Below are 23,197 nucleotides of genomic sequence, written 5' to 3'. Positions count from 1 at the left end.
CCTGGAACATTCTGTTCTCCAGGCTGAACAACCCAACTCCCTCAGCCTGTCTTTGTAGGAGAGGTGCTCCAGCCCTCTGAGATTCCTCATGGCCCTCCTCTGGACTCACTCCACCAGGTCCATATTCTTATGTTGGGGGCCCCAGAGCTGAACACAGGACTCCAAAGTGGATCTTATAAGAACAGAGCAGAGGAGGTCAACCCCCTCCCTCATCCTCCTGGCCATGCTGCTTTTGTTATAGCCCAGGATATAATTGGATTTCTGAGCTGCAAGTGCACCTTGCTAGTTCATGTTGAGCTTCTCACCAAGCAATGTGCCCAGGTCCTTCTCCCCAGGCCTGCTCTCAATAAAGAACACAGACAGCTGGGGAGTCTCACTTGTGCCAGTAATGTCATAGCTCTGAGACACAGCCAAAGCTTCTAGTTCCTCTTTACTCCTCATACTGTGTGCATTGGTATACAAATGTTTCAAATGTGCTCCAATGTACTTGGTACATTGTGGAGCAGACTGAAAGTTCTCACCAGCGTACTGCCCCACAAACATCATCATGCCATCCCATCCCATAGTTTATCACTAGTAAGCTTGGCTTCATCCCTTTTTCCTCTTCAAACCTACTTTAATGCTCTTTCAAACCAGCCTCACTAACTGATTAACAGAAATACTTTTTCCCCTTTGAGCTCCATGGAGAATCCTGTCAGGCCACAGGAAGAATGGTGTTGCATGCATAGACTATCCCAAGACCAAAACCCCCAAAATTCTACCGGTGACATGAGTGTCGGAGGCAGGTATTGATAAGCTGTATCCACCTTTTCCTTTCAGTATCATTCTTTGCATCTGGAAGAACAGAGAAGAGTAATAACTGTGTTTCTCATTCCTTCACCAATGTACCCAGCGACTGGTGAAGGAACCCACCAGCCAATTTCTTTCTCAGATGCCTGGATATTCCTCAACCTGTCCACTTCCTCTCAAAACTCAGCCACGAAGCCGAGCAGTTGTTCTTACAGGGCACACCTCCCCTCAGATATTTTTGCTACTGCCCTCAGGCACCAGTAGAAACCTCGGGCACACACTGCAACACACACTGTGGCCTGGGTGGCTGCCTGTTCCCTTGGTAGTTCTGTCAGGACAGCTGCATCAGTCCCAGTGGGCGCTAACATCGCAGGGTACAAAGACATAGCTTGGAGCAGTCATCCTTGTTTGAGCTCCCTGGGAAGGGATTATAACAGTAGACCAAGGGTGTCAGGAGCAAAGAAACACTCTTGAACACCCACCAGGTGTCTTGCAAGCATCACACTCCTCCCAGCACGTAGCAGCTACTGGTATGGGTCTCACCTGGTTTGAACCAGCAGAGGAGGCAACTGGCAGTGCCCAGCTCTCACCTGCCTCTCTCTTGAGATCTACTGCCGGCCAGACAGTCCCTCTTCACACACAGTATGAGGGTGTTGAGGCCCAGAAACCCCCTCAGAACCACCACCACCACCCCAAGTACTTTGCAAACCCCACTGTCTTCTCAGCAGGCGGCAGCTGCTGAGAGACTTAGTGCTTTTTACCTTTAGCATTTCACCAATTAAACTGAACCATGATGGTATGTTTCATGTTTTCACAGCCTGTAAATTCTGAACGAGTTTCATTTCTAAGTTCTCTTTAGCTAGGATGAGGCTGCACTATTTGAATGACAAAATTAGTGAACATTTTTAAATATCTTGAAATGTAAACACTAAAATAAATTATCCTAATATTAAAGTTTTCCAAAAATCTTGTCTTAACAAAAGCAAGATTCTGCTGATAGTGTACCTTTAACACAGTTAGGGAATATATGCATACTTTATGCCAAGAACAGCTTCCTATTTATCAGAATTTGCACTGCTGAAACGGAGACTGGGAAAAAACATCTGAAATTGTGTATTATGATAGATTCCTTCAATACAAAATTATTTTGTTTCAAATACTACTTCCTAGGTAATAATTTTATTCAGCATAATAATTCTGTTTAAAATAAAATAAAAATAAAGTCTAATAAAACTAGTGACCCTCTCGGAGTTACCCACAGTTTTTGTAAGCTAAAGAAAACACTTTAAAGGGGTGCTATTTGCCACTAACTTTTGATGAAGCTTTTTAACTACTGCTATGCCTACTGTTGTAGGCATCATTGTGACCACACTGTTAAGACAGATGGCCAAAAACTTCAGTGCTTTCCGCTTGATATGATGCTTGAGATGATAAGGGATTGTGTCAAGCTTGTAAAGAAGAATCCCTGCATCAAGATTCATCTGCAGAATGAGATCCTTATTAAGATGAAAATTAATCAACAGTTTAAAAAAAAAAAAATATGGGAGAAGTTAGCATTCAAGATTTCTGAAAGAATTTCTACTGCGAGAACTGAAGTCACTATTGGAAAATTTCTTTAAAAGAAACCAGGCCACCATAAAACACATGTAGACCAGTAAGAAAAAACGTCCATAAGTACTCCTGCTTTTGGCAACACTACTACACTGCTACCCAATATGTTATTCAAATATGTCAGATCTAATTGAGAATTACAGGGGTTTTCAGAAAGATAAATCAACTATGCACCTATCTAGAATCCAGTATTGTTTGCATCAATATATTGATGTAGAGTAAATGTAGCGACATTCTACTGTTTCTTTAAACTTCTTTATGTGATAAACTCACATATATAAAAGGTATCTTACTTTCATAATTTTAACAGAATTAATGTTAAAAACTGTTTGAAAGGAAACAGGTATCTTCCAAATAAAATAAAGCCTCACATGTTGAAGATTGCACAGTTCACCAGACATGTCTGAAACTTAAAAATGTTTTCAGCGGTTTTATACATCAACAACAACACAATAAAATATCTGACTCATAAAGCAGATTAACATATATTTGCTTTATCAAAATAAATCAATTTAGGGAACATACATCACTGCTTAGTCTGTGCACCATCTGTAGGTAGTCTTCATTTGAGCCATGTCTAGAATTATCAGCATGATGATTAGCTGAATTTCCAGACAACTGACTTGAAACTTTACTTTCATGGAGATTTCTCATCCCAGCTGTGACAATGGGACTGGACACTGAAGCTGAAATATAAAAAATGTAAATAATTACACTGATACATACATACTCTCATTAGCTCTTAAAGGTTTCACAAAAAAAGCAACATAATTGTGGATATTAGTGAGTTGGATACAAGAGGTCTGGAATCTGAACAAGAGTAATTTTTACTTGATTGAATACTTTTGCCATAAATACCTTGAATTGAATCAAATACCTAAGATCTGAATTTTGAAGAGGACTCAAAATCTAAATTCCGTGTACAATTAGTCAAGCTCTCTCCACATCTATCCTAATTACTGTCAGTATCATTTTCTTTAAGACTACAGCAAACTTTATTTTCTTCTACATAATTTGTATTCAGTACCTTCAGTATATGAAACTTCCAAGGTATTCATGAGACATGCAACACTGCATACAGAACAGTGATATTTGTATATACATACGCATATATATATATATATGTAAATATTCCAAGCACATTACTAAACTTTAAAACAGATTATTTAGAAGAATCTAATGAGAATTTTACTTAACAACAAAAAAAATGACTAGATACTTTAACAGTGTTCATGTTGTTCAACATTGTATTTAGAAAAGGGGAGAACACAGAAATCCATTCATTCTGAAGGTCGTCTTTGACAGTTACTGTATGCCCTGAGCATAATTCTAGCCAACTTAGTATTAGTCTAGTTTGTATTACAAAGGTTTGGTAAGGCTAGATAAGCTGGCAGCAAAACTTAATTACTCTGGCAAAAATGAGGTTTTTGCTAGTACAGGTAAATGATGGCTATAGCTATCAAATTTTTTTTGTTTTGTTCTGATTTTCTGTTGTCTTTCATACATGATAACTATGCAAAATAGCTGTGCACAGGGGAGTAATGTCTCAAGAAATGTTTTAGTATTTTTTCTTCCCCCCCCTTTTTTTTGTTTTTTTTTTTTTGAATATATATTGTAACCCTTAAAGGAGACTGACGGGTGACCTCATTGCAGTCTACAGCTTCCTCATGAGGGGAAGCAGAGGTGCAGGCATTGATCTCCTCTCTCTGCTGACCAGCAATAGGACCCGAGGGAATAGCATAAAGCTGTGACATGGGAGGGTCATGCTGAATATCAGGAAGAGGTTCTGCACCAGGAGGGTGGTTGGGCACTGGAACAGGCTGCCCTGGTAAGCTGTCACAGCACCAAGCCTGCTGGAGTCCAAGAACTGTTTGGACAATGCTCCCAGACATATGGTTTGATTTTTGGGTGGTCCTGTGTAGAGCCAAGAGTTGGACTTGGTCATCCTTGTGGCTCCCTTCCAAATCAGGATATTCTATGACTCTATGATACTCCACAGAGTAAGATTAACAAAGCTAAATTAAAAAACAAACAAACAAAACCACAACAAACCTCTATCAACGCAAAGACTTGAATTAAGCATATGACTCCTTCACAGAGACAAAAAGCCATGAAAGATGCACATGAAGGTAAAACTAACATGATATAGGAGAATATAACAAACATCACATACTTACCTTGCTGCAACTGAGGATGCGGTGTATAAGTTGGAGGATGTGAATATGGCATGTATCCTGCAGGGCTTTGAGGAGCATATGGACTAGGCACCGGACTGTTCTGTTGTGCCAAAAATCTGTTACCAGAGCTTGTCTGTGGTGGCACAAACCGGCTAAAAATAAAAATTAAAAAGTTTTTAGAAGTTGTAAAAGCAAATTTAGACAATTTTATTATTCCTTTTGAAATATTATACCTCTTGAACATTATAAATTCTGGAAAAGACACAGAATTCTGAAGCAACCAAGAACCCCCTTCAAAAGCTGTATTTAATTCTACCAATGTCTTCCTAACTTCAATTGCTACTTAAGAGCCACAACTTAGGTATTGTATTAGTAAAAGGAAATAAAAGAATAAAAAGAATTCAGAAGATCTCCACCTAGTGAAAGGGAACAACAACATAAGTTATAAATATTTACTAAAATAAGGTATGCTATTTCCAAAAGTTAGTTCCATCTTATCAGAAGCTTGAATGAAAATGACAGCTCAGGTTTAATTATCAAATAACAACAAGCTTGCTAGGATTAACACGGAGCCATCTATGTGATTTTTCCAGTAAGATTTCAAAAGAACTGTATCTAACATGACAATAATGAGAAGATATGTAATGGGCAGACACGTAGGACCAGACACAAAGTCCACTGAATACAACTTATTATTTCATCGCCTTTATCTTCAACTGATCTTAAAGATAGGACGCCATAAAAATCAAACAGGCTTGTGACATTAATGTATGTTACAACTTACATACTTTCTTGTATCAATTTTAAAAATAAAAATAGAATAAGTACATGTTTTGAGTTACAGATAGCACTTATGAAGGTAAGCTTCCACAGAAGGAAACAGCAAAATATTGAAAGCAAGGATTTTGCAAGAATTTTGAGGAGACATAGCACATTGTAATAATCACAATTCATAAAACCTTCTTCAGTATCAATGTTAGATATAAAACTAAAAGTAAAAACAAAACACCACTCTTGACAGTGTTGTGGGTGTTGTACAAAGTGTTTTATTTGCCAAAACAATTATTACACTAACTTGAAGTGGAACGTGAAATAAAAATTTATTTTAATAACGATGTCTAATAACTGCAGATTAAATCTACTAACACCCAGTAATGGGACTAAAAGTCAATTTTTAATCCAGAGTACTTTATTATATTCACAAAGACCTAGATTACAGGTACATCCTACTGGCTGAAATTTGAAAAAGAACTCGCAATTTGAAGAGGAAAATGTTGGCCAAGCTACTAGGCCTGCCCTCCTATATGTGGCCTTTTGTGTAACTGTTAAAGCAGCACTCCATGCTTTAACAAGTCTTCTTTCCTACCCTCCTGTCACACTAGTACATAAGAGACACATAGCCATACATGCCAAAACACATCCCCTCTTCTCTCCGATGTTCCTCACACCACTGTCAATCTGCCACAGACAGCAACTAGAGGGGTGGGAGGAGGCAGATGGACACCTTACGCAGGTAAGAAAGTCTGCCAAAATTATAAGGAGAGAGAGTAGGGAATCATGACCTCTCTTTATAACACAAACATTATTAAACTGGCAAAAAAGTGAGTAAGTGCTATATTTGACTTCTACAGCAGTAGAAACTCACCCTGCTGTCAGACAAATGCAAGATTTATCTTGATCTTGATCTTCTTACTGCCACTCACATACTTGCAACAAGAATTGACTGTCATCGTAGAAAGCATTTGAATTTTGCTGCCCCTCCCTCTCCCCATTTAAAACATTGCATTACCTGGAAGGGCTATGTGAGATAGTGGTTTGTTGATAATTGGAAGATGCAGGACTACCACGCATGGAATTCTGAGAAATACTAAACTGCGACATCATAATCCCTATTAAAAAGAAGAGAGCAGTATTACTTTATATGCATTTCCTATTTAATCAAATAAGTCTCTCATATCAGAAATTATTATACACAAGGAGATTGGTAACTTTGTGAGTAGATATTAATATCTTTAACTGTTAGAAAAAAATAAAAAGTCTAAAGTAAAATGTCTGTTTTACACCATGATACAGAAAAACACTCCCTAAAGCAGTGTTAATTCAGTTATAAATTTCAACAAGGCTTCATTCCTCTTCAGTTCTTTAAGCTTCCTAAGGCAAACCTGCTAGTCATCTTGTAACAGGGCATATACTCACGTTCCACACAATTGTGTAGGTAGTGATTGTGCCAATGAGTAAAAGATTTGGGAGCTTCACAAGTCAGGACACAGAAATCTTATGTCACATTTTTTGAGTTTTACAGTCACATTCTGGAAATTCAGGAGCGAATCGTGACCTGGCAGGTCACAAGTACTGCAGTGCTTGAAACTAACCCACATCTTTATTATGGGATACTAAATCAATCTTTTTTTTCCCCCATTTGTCAATGTAGGTATAAAGAATTTGCTAACAACCACATGACATATTGCGTTCAGTTCTGGGCCTCTCAGTTCAAGAAGGACAAGGAACTGCTTGAGAGAGTCCAGAGTAGAGCCACAAGGATGATTAAGGGATTGGAGCATCTCCCTTATGATGAAAGGCTGAGGGAACTGGGTCTCTTTAGCTTGGAGAAGAGAAGACTGAGGGGGGTGGCCTTACTAATGTTTATAAATAAGCAAAGGGCGAGTGTCAGGAGGATGGAGCCAGGCTCTTCTCGGTGACATCCTGTGATAGGACAAGGGGCAACGGGTGCAAGCTGGAACATAGGTTCTGCTTAAATACGAGAAGGACCTTCTTCACAGTGAGGGTGACAGAACACTGGAACAGGCTGCCCAAAGGGGTTGTGGAGTCTCCTTCTCTGGAGACATTCAAAACCCACCTGGACACATTTCTGTGTGACCTGATCTAGGTGTTCCTGCTCCAGCAGGAGTATTGAACTAGATGATCTTTTAAGGTCCCTTCCAATCCCTATCATTCTGTGATTCTGTGACTCTGGAAGTTGAAATGGTGAAAGTACAAATAAATTTACACGACTTTCAATTAGGTGATTTTAGCTATGAGACATTTGATTCTGTCATTAAACAGCATCAAAATCCACGTGCAAATTGGGAAGGGCAAGTGACCCAAAATCCACGTGCAAATTGCAGCTTGGGATTAGCAAGTGACCCACGGAAGGCTGACAGCAGTCCACAATTCAGAGTGCCTGGGAGTCATCAATCCTTGAATTACTATCACTGATTTCAGTTACTGCAATATTTGCACACAGAAAACTTGTTTCATAAATCCTCCCTGTTACTTTCTTTTCTCTTCCCTGTTTTACCAGCAGAGATGTGATAATCCCCCAGGAATGCAGCCGTTACTACCTTCCCAGAAGGTGTACCAGAAGGTGTAAAGTGCTGCATTCCAACCAGATTAACACACACAAACTATCCCAGAGTAGGAGTGAAAGTCCCTAGTTGTCCTGAAAAAATAAGAGACCTCCATATGTCACTGAAAAGATCATTTCATTGTCCTGAGTAACAGAAGGGGACACATCAACTCCTACGAAATTTGCTTCAATGGACACTGGTTGCCTTGCACAGAGGCAGGTGGCAAGGAATTTTCCACCCACAGGTAAAAGCCACAGAGATGCACTTGCAAGTCATCCATCCCCCAGCCACTTCTCATACAGTGTTTTTTTGCTACAGGAAGTTCCCTGAGTCCACATGCAAGTTCACATGTTGCAGATGCTCTCGCCAGAGGATAGGATACTCACCAGCTAGTTACAATTTTGTTTTATTTTTTATTTTTTGCGAAACTACGAGCCCTTAACAATGAGTGTGGTGAGGCCCTGGCACAGGCTGCCCAGAGAAGCTGTGGCTGCCCCATCCCTGGCAGTGCTCAAGGTCAGGCTGGATGGGGCTTTGGGCAGCCTGGGCTGGTGGGAGGTGTCCCTGCACAAGGCAGGGTGTTGGGACCAGGTGATCTTTAAGTTCCCTTCCAACCCAAACCATTCTGTGATTCTGTGATTAAAATTCATACACAGAAAGCTGACAGAACATGCCCATATTAAAACTAAACAGATACCATACAATTTTATATAAACTATACAGATCAAGGTTCATTTTATGTTTAAAGCAAAGGATGCACTTTTAAAATACTTTAAAAACATATTTGGTTTCTCCTCCCTAAATTTTGAAAACATTTTGAAACACAGATGTGACATGCTTTGGTTTGAAAGATTTTTTTTTTTTAAAAATATGTAATTTAAAAGAAAAAGCCACAGCTTATTCTGTGGCAGACAGTTCTCACTTGTGTATCAGGAGCTGGGGTGATGGGCGACAAGATAGGGTGGAAGAGAAATAAGAGGATAGTGGCACAAGGAGGATGCAATCTGACAACTGAAACAAAAAAGTCTGTCCAAAGTAATGATGAAAATGAGGCCAGCATAAAAATAAGCCCCAAAAATTTAGTATTTAAGTTCTTGTCATATCACTATGTAGCAGATTTATGGCTGCACTGTGTATGTACATACCTGAAATATTTTAAAATTTCTTTTAACTGCAACTTCAGTTTTGGAAGTTGGTAGTGTTTGATTCTAAGAAAACATTATCCCAGTAAAAAACACTCCTCTAACAAGTTTCCTTAACATATACTCCTGATTTTGACTATTTTTTAAATTTATTTTTAAAAAGAAGAGCGATACACAATTCCATTTCAGCATTCCTACTAAATGCCAAAGAATGCACTATATAAAAATGCAGCTCAAGATCACAGAAAAAGTCTATGATCTATGATTCAAGTGTATTATAGCATCATGCATGTTTAAACTAGTATTGCTGAGGTGATTTTTCAGTAAGACAGATGCTCATTTGAAAGTGTACATGTGCAATGTTCTTCCCTTTTATAGGCACACATGAACTTGCATTCTTGTAAAAATGAAAAAAAATTAAGTAATTGACACTTGGATAGATGCACAAAATTTTGATCCAAAAAAGGGGCACAAGCTGTGGTAAATAGTTTTAAGTGAATTTTAAGACCTTTGTGAACCCTAAGCTATGTTATGAATACTAACCTTTAGCAAAACATTATTTTAGTTTACCTTCCAACAAGTATCTCTGCCAAGAGACAGAGCCAAAGTGCTGAGAGGGAAAACTGGACAGGAGAACAAAACAAAGAAGTGTCCACATAATACCTCGTTCTTGTGCTGTTCACGGAATCACAGAAGGGTTGAGGTTGGAAGGTGCCTTTGGAGGCCATCTGTCCCCTGCTCAAGCAGGGCCACCTACAGCAGGTTGCTGAGGTCTGTGTCCAGGCAGCTTTTGAAGATCTCCAAGGAGGGAGAACACCACAAGCTCTCTGGGCAACCTATGCCAGTGCTCTGTTACCTCCACAGTACAGAAGCACTTCCTGATGTTCAGGTGGAAACTCCTGTGTTCCAGTTTGTGCCCATTTGTCCTGGCACAGCTGAAAAGAGCCTGGCTTCATCCCCTTCGCACCCTCCCTTCATATATTTATAGACACTGATGAGATCCCCCTTGAGCCTCCTCTTCTCAAGGCTGAGAGTCTCTCAGCCTCACCTCACAGGAGAGGTGCTCTAGTCCCTTCATTATCTTGGTGGCCCTCCATCAGACTCTTTCCAGTATGTCCATGTCTCTCTTGTACTGTATAGGGTGGAAGTGGACACAGTACTTGAGCTGTAGCCGTACTGTCACTGAGTAAAGGGAAGGATCACCTCAACCTGCTGGCAATAGTTTGCCTGCCTAATGCAGCCAAGAATACCTCTGGCCTTCTTAGTGACAAGGACACATTGCTGACTCATGTTGAACTCAGAATCCAACAGGACATCTAGGTCCTTTTCTGCTAAGCTGCTTTCCAGCTGGGTGGCCTCCAGTATGTACTGTTTGGGGTTGTTCCTCCTAAGGTTCAGGACTTTGTGATTCTCCTTGTTGAATTCCATGAGTTTGTCAGCTCCAACGCTTCCAGCCTACTGAGGTCCCTCTGCAAGGTGGTCTACTCAGTTTTGTGTCATCTGCATATTTACCGAGGGTAAACTCTACCCCATCATCCAGATCATTCATGAAGATGTTAAACAAGACTGGACTCAGTAATGACCCCTGAGATACTCCATTCATTCCAACTAGACTTTGCACCATTGACCACTACCCCAGTTTTCAGTCCACCTCAGTCTCCTCTGCCAGACCACATTACAAGAGCTTCTCTATGAGGACCTTATGAATCCCTTACCAATTTACAAATACTGGGTCACAGTACCTACCACTGACTTCACTGTACACTGAGAGCAGAAAAATAATATTCAGAATGAAGACAGTAAAGACATTGGAAGAGATGAGCTTCAAATACTAGAAGAGAGTCTAAGATTCATTCTTCTAGCTGGTAAAAAAAAACATTATGTAAGATCTCTAACAAAAACCCCAATTGTCCTATAACTTAGATTCGAAACTGCTCACAAAACAGGAGAAAAAACAGCCTTTCCTGATCCAATACAACCACATAGCCTCCTTTCGCCTTGGAGATCTGAATGGGACATACTGATGTGAATAAGCCTACCAAAACTTGCCTGTATTCAGCTTAAAGACCTACCTACTTCAAGATAAGAGTGTGGCCTTTTTCCATTGAAAATGACATAACACTTTGCCTAGCTTTTCCAAACATTTATTACAAGACCTTTTTCCTCTCAAAATCATTTATCTACATCTATGAGCCTCCCTTCTTCCTCCTTTCTCTCCAGTTTTCTGATTTCAGACTTACATTGCAATGCTTGCACTGGCACATGTATTCAGAATTACATGTAGGTAAAATACAACTAAGCAATCAAGGAATTTTTAAATTCTGATCTCCCCCGATTCTCTGAAATGCATTATCTTTATTAAAATAACATCAATTATTCTTTTACGCTTCATATTGAATTATTTTTAATTCCATATCAGTATCTTTCTTCAAGCATAGGCCAATGCATATTTACTAAAGGTAGAGGTGCTTTTATTTCCTTAAGGATTACTAATTCTTACCCAACTAAATCAAGCTACCAAAGCATTTCCCCCTCTAAATCATAGCATTAATGAAATTTGGAAAGAAATTAACTAGCTTTGTTTCTTCTCTTTCAAAATTTTCTAATGGAACAGATATTTGCCAAACCAATGTCTCACTTTCACATTGGTAAACAATTATTTTACCCTATAAAACTGGTGCAAAACTGATTCAAGCATATGTTCTTTGTGGTACCACTCTGCATACTATCAGGATAGTCACAACTCTTCCCACCACTGGAAAAACTGTGTTTTGCCATGGCTGCCAATGAACACAGAACCCGGAGGTTGTTATCAGAGCTCAAATTTCAGGATCAGTGAACTTCCAAATATATAGCACTGTCCCTAACTTTTTCATTCACGAAAATGCCTCCATTCTTTCAAAGAACATTACATGTTCTGTCCTAAGCAAGTTCTTTTCGAATATTATAAGGCTTTTTCCTGAGTAGGGTAGGTGAGTGAACTTAAATCATCTAATTATTTCTTTTTTCCTCCTTACAAAAACATTCCACACTTTCCATCTGCTGTAAACTCTTATAACTATTTATATTTCTACAGTGCTAGCAAAACTTTATCCTCACACTGCAGAAACTGGAAATTCTCTTACTCATTTTATGCTTTAGTATTTAAAGAATAGATTTCAGGTGCAAGAAAAAATCTCTTCAGATTTTAAACTATCATCTGTCCAACTAATCCTTTGCTTTGTGTCTTCCTTTCTCCATCTTTGCTATCCAGCAGCAAACACCTTAGAAGAGAAATCAGCTGTCAAAATACTACAATCTGTATTGCATTACCAATTGCTGAGAAGAGGAATGGCAGTGAAGAACTTATGTATGATTCATTCAACCTTAATCCTTACCCAAGAACTACCACTCACTGCAACGATAAACTGTAGTTTTACAGATTTTCAGTAAGATTAAGGCATAGTTTTCCAACTTCAATTAGTTACTAAGACAAATATATAAACTTAGCATGAAAGAAATCCAAATAAAATGTTTTCAAAATAAAATTCAGTCAATCCTCCTATAAAGTTACCTACACTTCTGTAGGTAAATTAAACATTATTTTCACAAAAATACCCTGTGGACTTATTTCAGTGCTTATCCTAATGCAAACACTTGTTGAAGATGACAAGATACATACCTTTGTATCACTATCAGATACAAGGTAAGGCATAAACATCACAGATGCAGTCTATATGTATTTGTTGTTAGTATCAGTCCCTTTAACTTACAGAACAACATAAAATACAATCAGTAAGTAATCAGCAATCCTTACCACTTTGTACCCCATATCTGTTTTGCATGCTTTTCTCCCTGAAAACATTAGGATTCCTTGCCAGGATGGCCTGCAGCAAGACTGGTATATCTCCTTCTGGATCATCGCTGCCAAGGTTATCTTTCAATTCTCTGCAATTGTGGAAATAAACAAATAAAGAAGCAAATGCATTTTCAAATTTTAAGAAACCACAGTCAAGTAAAAAACAACAACAACAAAAACAATTAAAATAATTTACTGCTAAAATAAAGGAAAAAACAAGTCTGCAAAGCACTGTTCCCTGCCTCTGTTTTTTTTTCTCTTCTTTAAAGAACGGAAGGAAAACTATTCCTACCAGTCTTCAAAATTAGTTTCTGTTATAAAGCACATATATCCATGGCTGTCATTTTCAAGATATTATAAAAGTTTCTTATGCCCCCTTTTGTATTTCTGTAGCATCAAAAAAGTATTGTGGTAGTGAAAACAAGATACGCATAAATGTCTAATATTCAGATGGTATATTTTATTACAAAAATTGACATCACAGAATTCCCTCTGAACTACTAAATATCTATTAGATTTTCCACAAATACATCAGTGTTTCCATTTATTGTTTGTTTGGTGTACTTTTAAAAACTATGTTCATTTGCTCAAGACAATTTATTGAAGTATGTAGGAAAAAGACAATGCTGTCAACGTAAGAAAATTTAAAGGACAACATGCAAAACTGAACAAAACGTATATAACAAAAAGTGGACACTTGCTGATTCAGTTCTTACAGTGCTAAAGGTCAACACCTGATCAGGGTCTTACCAGTGAGTTTCTTTTTGTGTATTACTGGATATATAATTTGTCTATATGCAGTATTCACCACAGTGTAATAATAAGTAACTGTTGCACAGCCAATACCAATATGAGTTTGCGCTCATAACTAGCATTATGGAACAAGCAGCAGATCCATAAAAACACACCGTTATTCTTCAGGGCTACTTGACCGTAACAACTGACTCTTATATAGTGTTAATCCGATAAGAAAGCCTAAGAAAACAAACTGCATGTTCTGATCTTCAGATTCTCACAAACATCCATCTCAAACCAATTCATTTTAGTCTCAAGGAATAAGGACAGTAATGTGATATAGCTTAAGTTCAAAATACATACATGTGATCTGTTGACACCTGATTGAGACTGTGGACAAGCTGTGAAACCAGATTTTCATCCCTGCAAGCCAGAAGGCAGTTCACCTCTTCAGCTATCCGTCCATTGAAGAGTAGGCTTTTTGTTGTTGTAGCAGGTAAAGGTGATGGAAGAGGCAGCTGGTTCAAAACTGTTATTAGAAGACAGAGAGAAGTTACAAATCATTTCACAGAACATGATCATACAAAGATGTACAACCTCATGGTTTATTCTTCTCCTGTTGCATTCACTTCTGTGCAAGGTGTCTTCTCAAGAAAAGGCTAGGGTTGTTGGTTGGTATGATCATTATGTTGTTAATTCACTCAAAATATCTATAAATCTTGGTAAAGGGATTTATATGTTTAATGAAAGACCCATCTCAATATTTCAGTCAGATTACAAATGAGCATACTACACTTACAGAGTGCATTCTTCGCTCGACGTGCATAAGAAGGACGTATATCAACTCATAAACCTCAATCAGATTATTGGTAGTATTATATACACAAGAGAAGAGTAAGCCAGAAGAGGGCAAAAAACAAGCTATTAGATAAGTCACTTTCATGGATACAAGAAACAAGCTGACCCAGACTTCCCAGGGTGATTAAGGCTCTGAGATAATGGTTTTAACTAAACAATTAGAAATAGTTTCAGAGAAACAAACAAGCAAACAAAAAAATAGATGAAATATTTTCATATAGTTTTCAATAGTTTCTAAACATCAGATGAATACTACAATATACGCAACTAGTACAAGGGGTGATCCACCCAAGAGAGTTCAATATTTCAAAAACATCTGTGCAAGGAGTTTGGCCAGTAACTTCAACCAATTATGTATTTTGACTTTCTTTAGAACCTTGTTGGCAAATATTTTTAACGCTGGAAAATTTCCCATAGCCCAGAAACTTATGATTTGCATCCTTATGGCCCACTGTTAGATACAGATACACATACATATATGTGCATATATAACTAGTATCTTCCAGTTTGAAATTTCAGAATACCAGAAAGCCACAAAGAAGAGTGTTTTTTTCTTGAATACATCTGCTCTTTTTTTTTTTTTTTTTTTTTTTAATTGTTTTTGCTTTAAACTGTAGGCAATTAAATTCAGTTATTGGTTATATAACTTCGGTTTCTCTTTGAAAACTTTCCTGTATTTCAACAGTATGGTAACAGTCATTTTTCTTTCCTTGCATTTTGTCTTCCTGATGTATTTAAAGAGAGATCACAAACCTTACCTGCTCCATACATAGGCTGAACATGTGGTATCCCTGCCTATAGCTGGGAAGTTGGAACTAGAGTATCTTTAAGGTTCCTTTCAACCCAAACCATTCTATGATTCTGCGATTCTATGAAAAAAGAAGCCTCATAGACTGAGATGCTTAGTTCCATTCTAGCAGCCCATATTAAGTAGAGCAAGTTTTGTACCTTGACAAAAACTAAGGAAATATTTTTCAATATATTCAGCATATTTCACAGCTCTTTTTTGAATATACGTTTTACGAAGGTCTTTTATCATTCTTTTGTTTTTCTTTTATTTGTGGGATACCCAGAAACAGTTCTGAATGATTAACTTCTTTTTGAATAACTTAAGCATCAGGTTTAAGGTTCTTTTCTTTTTGTTTGTTTTTAAATCTAGAATTCACTACATGTTAAAATTAGCATTATCTAACTTGATTACATTTTTAAAATTCACGTGATGGAAAAATTAACCTTTTAAATGCCAAACCTAATTTCAAACAGATTTACTTTTTAAATGTAACTTTTATAATAAAAATATTTTTACTATTTTGAAAATACAGGTATTTGCTGAAAAGGTAGAAAGAAATATATAAAAGATGAGGAAAAGAAGAATACTTACGGTCTGTAAGACTAGCAATCCCTGCAAGAGTAGTGATGGGAACATGAGGCATATCCCCATTCATCCTGAAATTCTGGGATGGTAGTGCCTACACAGATATTTTAGTTCAGGTGCCAGCTATCATTACTTCCCATCTCCCAAGCACTAAAGGAAAAAAAAAAAAAAACAAAAACAAACGTTTACTTAAAAGTCTTTAAAATTCAATAATATAAATGAAATGCAGACCATAACCTCTGCTGTATTCTAAGTACATCTCATTAAGAATAGGTAGAACAACGTGGAATTTCAATATCAAATGACATTAAGCAATCAAAATGCAGGCAAAAATGATGCAAGATAAGGCAAAAGAAAAAATTTTCTCAGTATATACAGCACTAAACCAATAGTCGGTTACCAATATGGTTATTAAATATACAAGGACAATTAAAAGGTAATGAATTTTATACCTTATTTTGAAAACTAGTCAAAAAAAACAAAAAATCAGTAGCAAAACCTCTGTTGGTTCACAATACAGTGAAGAGTGCTTAATCCATAACCAGTTTAACTACTTAGCTGCTACATTCTCTTCTCAATTTTGGAGAAGGAAGTATTTTTCATACAAGAGATGGCTACCAAAAATAAAAGGAATAATATACATATGCAAGAATCAAGGAAACAACGTGACAAATAGAAAATCTTAGTGAATTTTAAAAGAAGTATCTGTTTCAAAATTAATCTGATAATATGTCTTAAATATTAAACACCCTCTGGTAAAACTGCTGCTTGGAAGTGTATGCCCTATTCCACAAAAATAAAAGGCTTCATCCCACTAAACCAGCTTGTTTGTTTCCTGTAAATGGTACAGCTTGAATTCTGTGGGAGAGGAATTTGCAGGTGGCTTCGCACTGTTTCACACATCCCTGAATTAGAGGTAATGAGGAAACAAGCGGTAGAAACAAAAACTTGAGCAAGGTTGAGATAAAGTAAATTGTCTACAGTGTTAAAGATGAGCTTTGGGCAGTGGCCAATTGCTGGCTGGCTCGAGGAGCATGTCTGAGGGTCTCTAACCAACTGTATGACAGATTCAGGCCCGTGGACAGCACGTGGGGCTATTGGGAAAGTATATGTATTAGTGAAAAATGGCAATAAAGGTCTCCTGTTCAAGAGCCATCAGGAGTCTGTGTCATTATTCAACAAAAGAGTAGGTATTTGTTTATTCAGTTTTCACTAACTGTAAAGATTCCAATTGCACTGAAGTCTACATGACTAAAAAAAAAAAAAAAAAAAAAGTCATCATAATAATTTCAATTGCAACTGCAAAATTACAAAGTTTACAAAGATCACACATTACAGTCCACTATTATTACACTAATGACAAAAATTGAGTGTAATACACCCTAAAGAGAAACAAAATAAATTAAAGGAAAGGAGCTTGATTATATATTTATACGTGTACCTACTATAGACAGGTATCTGTGTTAACAGCGAAATAGTAAGAATTCTTCTGTAAGCATTTATGTTGCCTACTAAGGGTGCTGAAATCATGATTTGCTTTTATTACCGTACAAACCAACATTTTTGTGAATCAGATACACGACATATACAAAACAAAAGAATGCTGGCATTTCCTTAATAATTCTTATTTCTTTCTTTTGTATTCCAACACCAATACCAATATACAGGACACCCCTGCTAATAAATACATACAGATTCCAAGCAAAGTAAGGAAACTGCAGATTTTAAGTCTTCTATTGAAAGTTTTTGTGAATTACCAAAGCTGACGTTTCAGTTTCCCTATATGCATGCAACCTGAATTCTTTGAAAAACATACCAACACTGAGGTTAAACAGAACTGACAGTGAGCTGACTTCCTTTGCTACACCTGCTGCAGTCTCATACTTTACCACTAAAATACATTTGTTTATTAAAAATATAGTACATTACAGGTGCAAAATCTAGCTAAGGAAACTGCTGCAGACAGATAGACTTTGTGGTTTGCGTTTTCGGGGTTTTGTTTTGAACCAGGAGAAAACAGCTTTCATACACCCAGAGCAGCTTCAAATACTAGTCAAGGTTCTTTACCTGAAACTAACACCAAGATATGCAGAATTTCAGTGGTTTCCTACTTCCATAAATAAACAATTATTTAAAACAAACAAACAAACAAAACCCCTACAAACTTACAACCTAACTTTTTCCATGATGAGTCGGCAACACCAAACCCGCAAGAGCTGTTAACACTTCTGAATTAAATTATATGTACAATAGAAAGGTCATGTCTGATAATCTGCTTCTCCTGACTGAAAACATATCAATGCTGACTAAAGCCGTAACAGTAGGCAGTATTATTAGAAACTCTGTGTGCAATGCTGATGCAAGGAAAAAAAAAAAAAGCCTTATCACTTTCACTTCCTGATAGCCTGGGGAAGGTGTAAACATCGGAGGCAGTCACTATTGATGCAAGTTCTTTCCCGGTATTACTGCCACAATAATTAAATTATATAGGTATTCAGTAGGGAAAAGGGAAAATTCCCCCCAAACCAGATAGATTGGAAGCCTTCTCTGCAGCTACACAATAAAAATCCCAAGCTGGCAAGGTCCAGACCTGGGACCGCAGCAAGCTCGGATGGTCAGGAGAAGGGCAAACTTTCTTTGTAAGAGGAACGTAGAAGGGATTAGTTTGTTTAGCTAACAAAACAAAGGTCAAGAGGGAACGTGGTTGCTCTCTATATGGCAGTCAAATGAGGGTGAAAAGGAGGAATGCTAAAGGCCAATGCTAACACAACAATACGTGGAGGAATGAATGCAAGCAATGGGGAAATCAGAACAGAGCTTCTCACCATGAGAGCAGTCACTTTCTGGAACAGCCTCCTCCTAGCAGTATAGACAAGTAATACCATTACTTTAAAGATGGATCGTGCAGATGTTACAGAAGGGACAGGATGTGGTTGCCTGCACCAGCAGGGAACTCAGCATTGTGATTCAAGAAGACTCTTACAGGACTACGCTATTGTAAGTGTGATGATGTGAGTAAACAGATGAGAATAGACAAAAAAAAAAAAAAGAGAGAGATTGATGGGATTAAGCAATGAGATTAGTTTATACAACAAACACAATACAAAGAAACCACATGGGTATATTTGGGTCCAAATATTACATCTGTTGTGTTCAGAGCAAAGTTGCATCTGTTATACAACTGGCAAAAAGGTGGAATTCAATTCCAGAGCTAGAGGCTGAGGTCCGGTGAAACTTAATATTAGAATTTGCTGTCACCAAGAACATTAATAAAATCACTCGTTTAAGGAATTCAAATATCAAGCAGCTAGGGAAGAAAGAACTGACAGCTCAAGACAAAATAGGTTCTTTCATACAAACTAGCCTAACCGCATACAACAATTAACAGCTTGACTGATGAACAACTTTATATATTTTTTTAATTCCTGAACTATAACAAGAATTAGAAGTAGTATATTATAGCACCTTACAATCAGTCAAGCAGAATCAAAATTTATCAATATTTAGATAATATTATACACTATCATCTTTGTACAGTAGTTTTTACAGGTGGTACAGAAGTTCTTCCTCTAGACGTGAAAAAACGGAACATAATTAGTATTGGTTCAATTAAGGAAATTAAAGAACTGCATGAGAAAACTTAAACACTGAATCAGAGCGTAGCAGTTGAAACAGATAAGTACATGTCCAATTTACATGTATGCAAAACAGGTATTGCATATTCAGTATATACTTATCTAGATTCTTATTCTCGGTAAAGCAATGGATACTGTAAAAGACCTTCCAGGGAGGAAGAAACTACAGAGCACAAAGAAAGTTACACAAAGAACCCCTTAGTGAAAAGAAAACGTTGAAAGGGCAGCCTATATTAAGAATAATATATGAAAATATATCATCATAATACACAATAAAAACAAGAAGCCAAAGCACGACAGCAAATAAAATTGAAAGTTTATGCTATGGATAATATATTTTTTTGAACTACACAATTAAAGTGTTACTTCAGTATGTTTCTTTCCCACCCCCCTCCTTTTTTTTTTTTTTTTTTTTTTTTTTTTTTTTTTACATATTGCAGCATCTGACTCTCAAACAAAACTGTAGGATTCTGACCGCTGGTTATCACACAAAATTCAAGTCCTGCATTTATGAATTGCTCCCCTTGGTTGAAACATGTTCTCATCTCCTTAACAACAATACCATTTTTTACATGGCTTAGCTATATTCATGTATGAGAGTGGTAGAAAACAAAATAAAGGGGAAAGTCTGCCTATATACAGTAACACACAGGCTCAGCAGAAAGCTCCATAACCAAACTCGGCATTCAGAAATTTAGTATGTTTCTTTAAATATTTCATTCTTCATACTCCAGAGTATTCCTTATTATATCTTTATATTAAAAAAAAAAAAAAAGGTATATATGACTGACCTAATACATTTCTGAGATTAGAGGCAAAATTAGGTGAATTAAAATTAAATTTAGGAATAGCTATAGTAGAGTAGGACTCTATTTTTCTTTTTAAAAAGCATTCTATTAAATAGAACAGTTTAAATACAGTAACTGAAACTAAATGAAACACAGTAAGTCTTTCAAATATTTTCATTCTAACTAAAAATGCAGTTAGTGGTTTTCATTTCTTATATGTGGGGCGGTATTGTATTGATATAACCACAGCACCATGATTAAAGCTGATTTCTGCAGCTGCACACTCAAAAGTAAACCAGAACAGCTTATATATTAGTTGTTTTATAATTTAAGTGGAGCAGTAGAGTTTTCTTTTAAATCAGCAAATGGGCTACTATAGATTTAAGAATCTTTGCCTCATATTTTGTTTTAAACTTCATTACCTTGCAATAAACTACTTTTCTTAGTACTACATATAGATGAATCTCTCCTAGTTATCAGTCTACAAGCTAATCCCTAGAGAAAAATAAAGAAATACATAAATAAATGAATTCAGCAACGCGGGGACAAACAGAAAGAGAGCATGAATGAATGAATATCCTCTAGTTCTCATTCAAGATCCTGAGCAGAGTTAATAATACAGACATAACCCACAAGAGGGCAGACTTCTGGTTTCAAAATCAGAGCTACAGTTTAATACAACAATAGTAATTCTGTTAAAAGTTTCCAGATCTAAACGCTTTAATATATATTAAGGAAGGAGATATGGTTACTAAAACACTGTCTAACACTTAGGTTACATGAAAAAAGCTAACACATTCGTTCACGATATTATTCACAAAAAAGTTCTTACCACTAACTCAATCTTGTAAAGTCAGCGTCAGAAATGATTAGTTATTGATCAATGATGGAGCTCTCTTAAGGTTAAATAGTAACTCAAGGAACTATAAAGCCACCTGATACAAACCTAACTTCAATTACCAGATTAGGACTGGGAGCATGTGGCTGTGAGGGGGATTGTGAGGGGTAGGGATAAAGGGTGATCAGAAAGCCGGAAAACTCATCATTAACAATAAAAGCCTCTGAAAGCACACCAGCCCAGGAAATTCACATTACATACAGAATAGTTTTGGAAAAAAAAAGAAAAAAGAAAAAAAAAAAGATACAAAAACCAAATCCAGACGAAGTTCAGTGTGTTAATGAAATCTGTGTGTTTGGCTCATCAGCAAGTGGCTCTGAGTGATGCTGACAAAGTCAGTGAAAGGTTAAGAAGTTTGAGATAAAAATTATTGAACAAAATTCCTAAACCAGTTTAAATGTAATGTGTTTTCTGAAATCAATTCAAATAGTAGCTGTTCAAATCACTATACATAACTACGGTAAAGAAAGAAGCCTTAGTGAAAAGTACTGCCCTGGGCCAGCTGTAAGTTGCTTCTGGATATAGAGCTGCCTTTAGAAAAAAATAAAAAAATAAAAATACAGCAACCAGCTTCTCCCCATGTAGCTACTTCCACCATACCCTGCTCGCTGCTGCTGTAACAAGTAACAAGGACACAGATGCCTGTGCTGCTGCCCACGAGCTGCTCGTGGCAGGGGCACGCAGTAAATGGCAGCAAGCACCAGTAAAGGTGGTGGAAGCACCCAGAACACGAGAGGTCTGTGGGTTCAAGGAAAGAACCTTGGTGCAGATCACAAGCACTGATCCTGCCAGGGTATACTACCATCAGATGTAATTGTGCTTTACACCCCCTAATGGCACTACCTCGCAAGGGAGGGGAGTTAACACAATCAGACCAAACCATATTAATAATAAATAAATAAATTCAATAAATTTAATAACAACAATAATAATAAATATAAAAAACACAACCCATCACCAAAACCCAGATGAAGCCACGTGCAGAGAGCAAATACCTACGGGTAGCGCAGCTTCCCCGATCTACACTACGTGAATGTCTAGCAGGAAATACTGACTTCTTGCTTCATTGGAAATACAAAGGGTGAATATTCACTCGAAGCGTTTCCTGAAAAGAAGGACAAGGTCCCTAACAGCATTAAGATCCTAATCTGTTAAAGCCATTTCCTTCTACTAAACACATGAAACTTCTCCCATTTATTCATTTTAATATATATAAAATTTTAAAAGTACTTATAAACAGTGTTCTCCACTTAAAAACAACATCTTAAATATTTAATTCAGTGCCTTAAGCTAGGAACTTTTTAAAAGGAGCCTCATACACCAATATTTAAGTACTATTTAAAAGCCTATTCATTCAGGCAACACAACGTGTCTCAAAAAATCACAGAAAACCAAACTGTATTTATTAAGTGTTGTGATGATCAACAAGTGCAGCTTATTGCGGCCACAGAGGAAGCACCCCTCTTCATGAGAGAAGTCATACAAGATTGAGTCACTGATAATCCACACCTAAACCAAGTAAGTGATACACTTTGAAAAGTTAAATTGTATTGTGTGTGAAGAAATATTCTGTATTTTATAACTTTTAAGAGCTATTAGACATGAAATAGCTCAGCAGGTCAGTTACGTTCACTAGCTCTGCAAAATAAAGCAGCTAAAACTTCTGTCTGGGAGAAAGAGTTAAACAGTTATTAGTGCTGCTTTTACATCTTTTTAAACAGAAACCAAAAGTATCCTCTTTATAAGCCTCTCCCTTCAGGTGAAAGATTCAGACCCTACTGAGCACTACTGAAGTATTTTTGTCCTTCAGAAGCAAACATAGGATTAACACATAAAAAAATAACTTTGCTTGGAAGAAGCGGTCAGGAGAACTTCACAAAAAAAGGGAAACCTGCAAAACGTAGGTAGTTCATATACCTTATTTCCCATCTATGCTATATATTCCACATAAAATTTCCATTGCAACTAACAAAGTACATCTCTAGTTGTGATTGATTCAGTGAG

General features: G+C 37.1%; 1 protein-coding gene across 8 annotated transcripts in view; it reads right to left on the bottom strand.

The window, feature by feature from the left end:
- The window catches only part of NIPBL (NIPBL cohesin loading factor), a 163,704-nt gene that overhangs the window by 90,158 nt on the left and 50,349 nt on the right, over positions 1-23,197 (bottom strand). For all 8 annotated transcript variants that reach the window (XM_082782995.1, XM_082782994.1, XM_082782998.1 and 5 more), the window contains 6 exons: positions 15,879-16,022; positions 14,003-14,168; positions 12,863-12,993; positions 6,367-6,466; positions 4,578-4,729; positions 2,926-3,086 (listed from right to left, as the gene is read on the bottom strand). In XM_082782995.1, the coding sequence (XP_082639121.1) occupies positions 2,926-3,086; positions 4,578-4,729; positions 6,367-6,466; positions 12,863-12,993; positions 14,003-14,168; positions 15,879-15,942 (774 nt within the window). In that variant the 5' untranslated portion in view covers positions 15,943-16,022. The remainder of the gene's footprint in view (positions 1-2,925; positions 3,087-4,577; positions 4,730-6,366; positions 6,467-12,862; positions 12,994-14,002; positions 14,169-15,878; positions 16,023-23,197) is intronic.

This window comes from Aythya marila (assembly GCF_965140915.1).
Source record: "Aythya marila genome assembly, chromosome: Z".
Taxonomy (NCBI): domain Eukaryota; kingdom Metazoa; phylum Chordata; class Aves; order Anseriformes; family Anatidae; genus Aythya; species Aythya marila.
The sequence above is the reverse complement of the archived record's forward strand: the minus strand, read 5'-3'. Positions and strand labels throughout refer to the sequence as shown.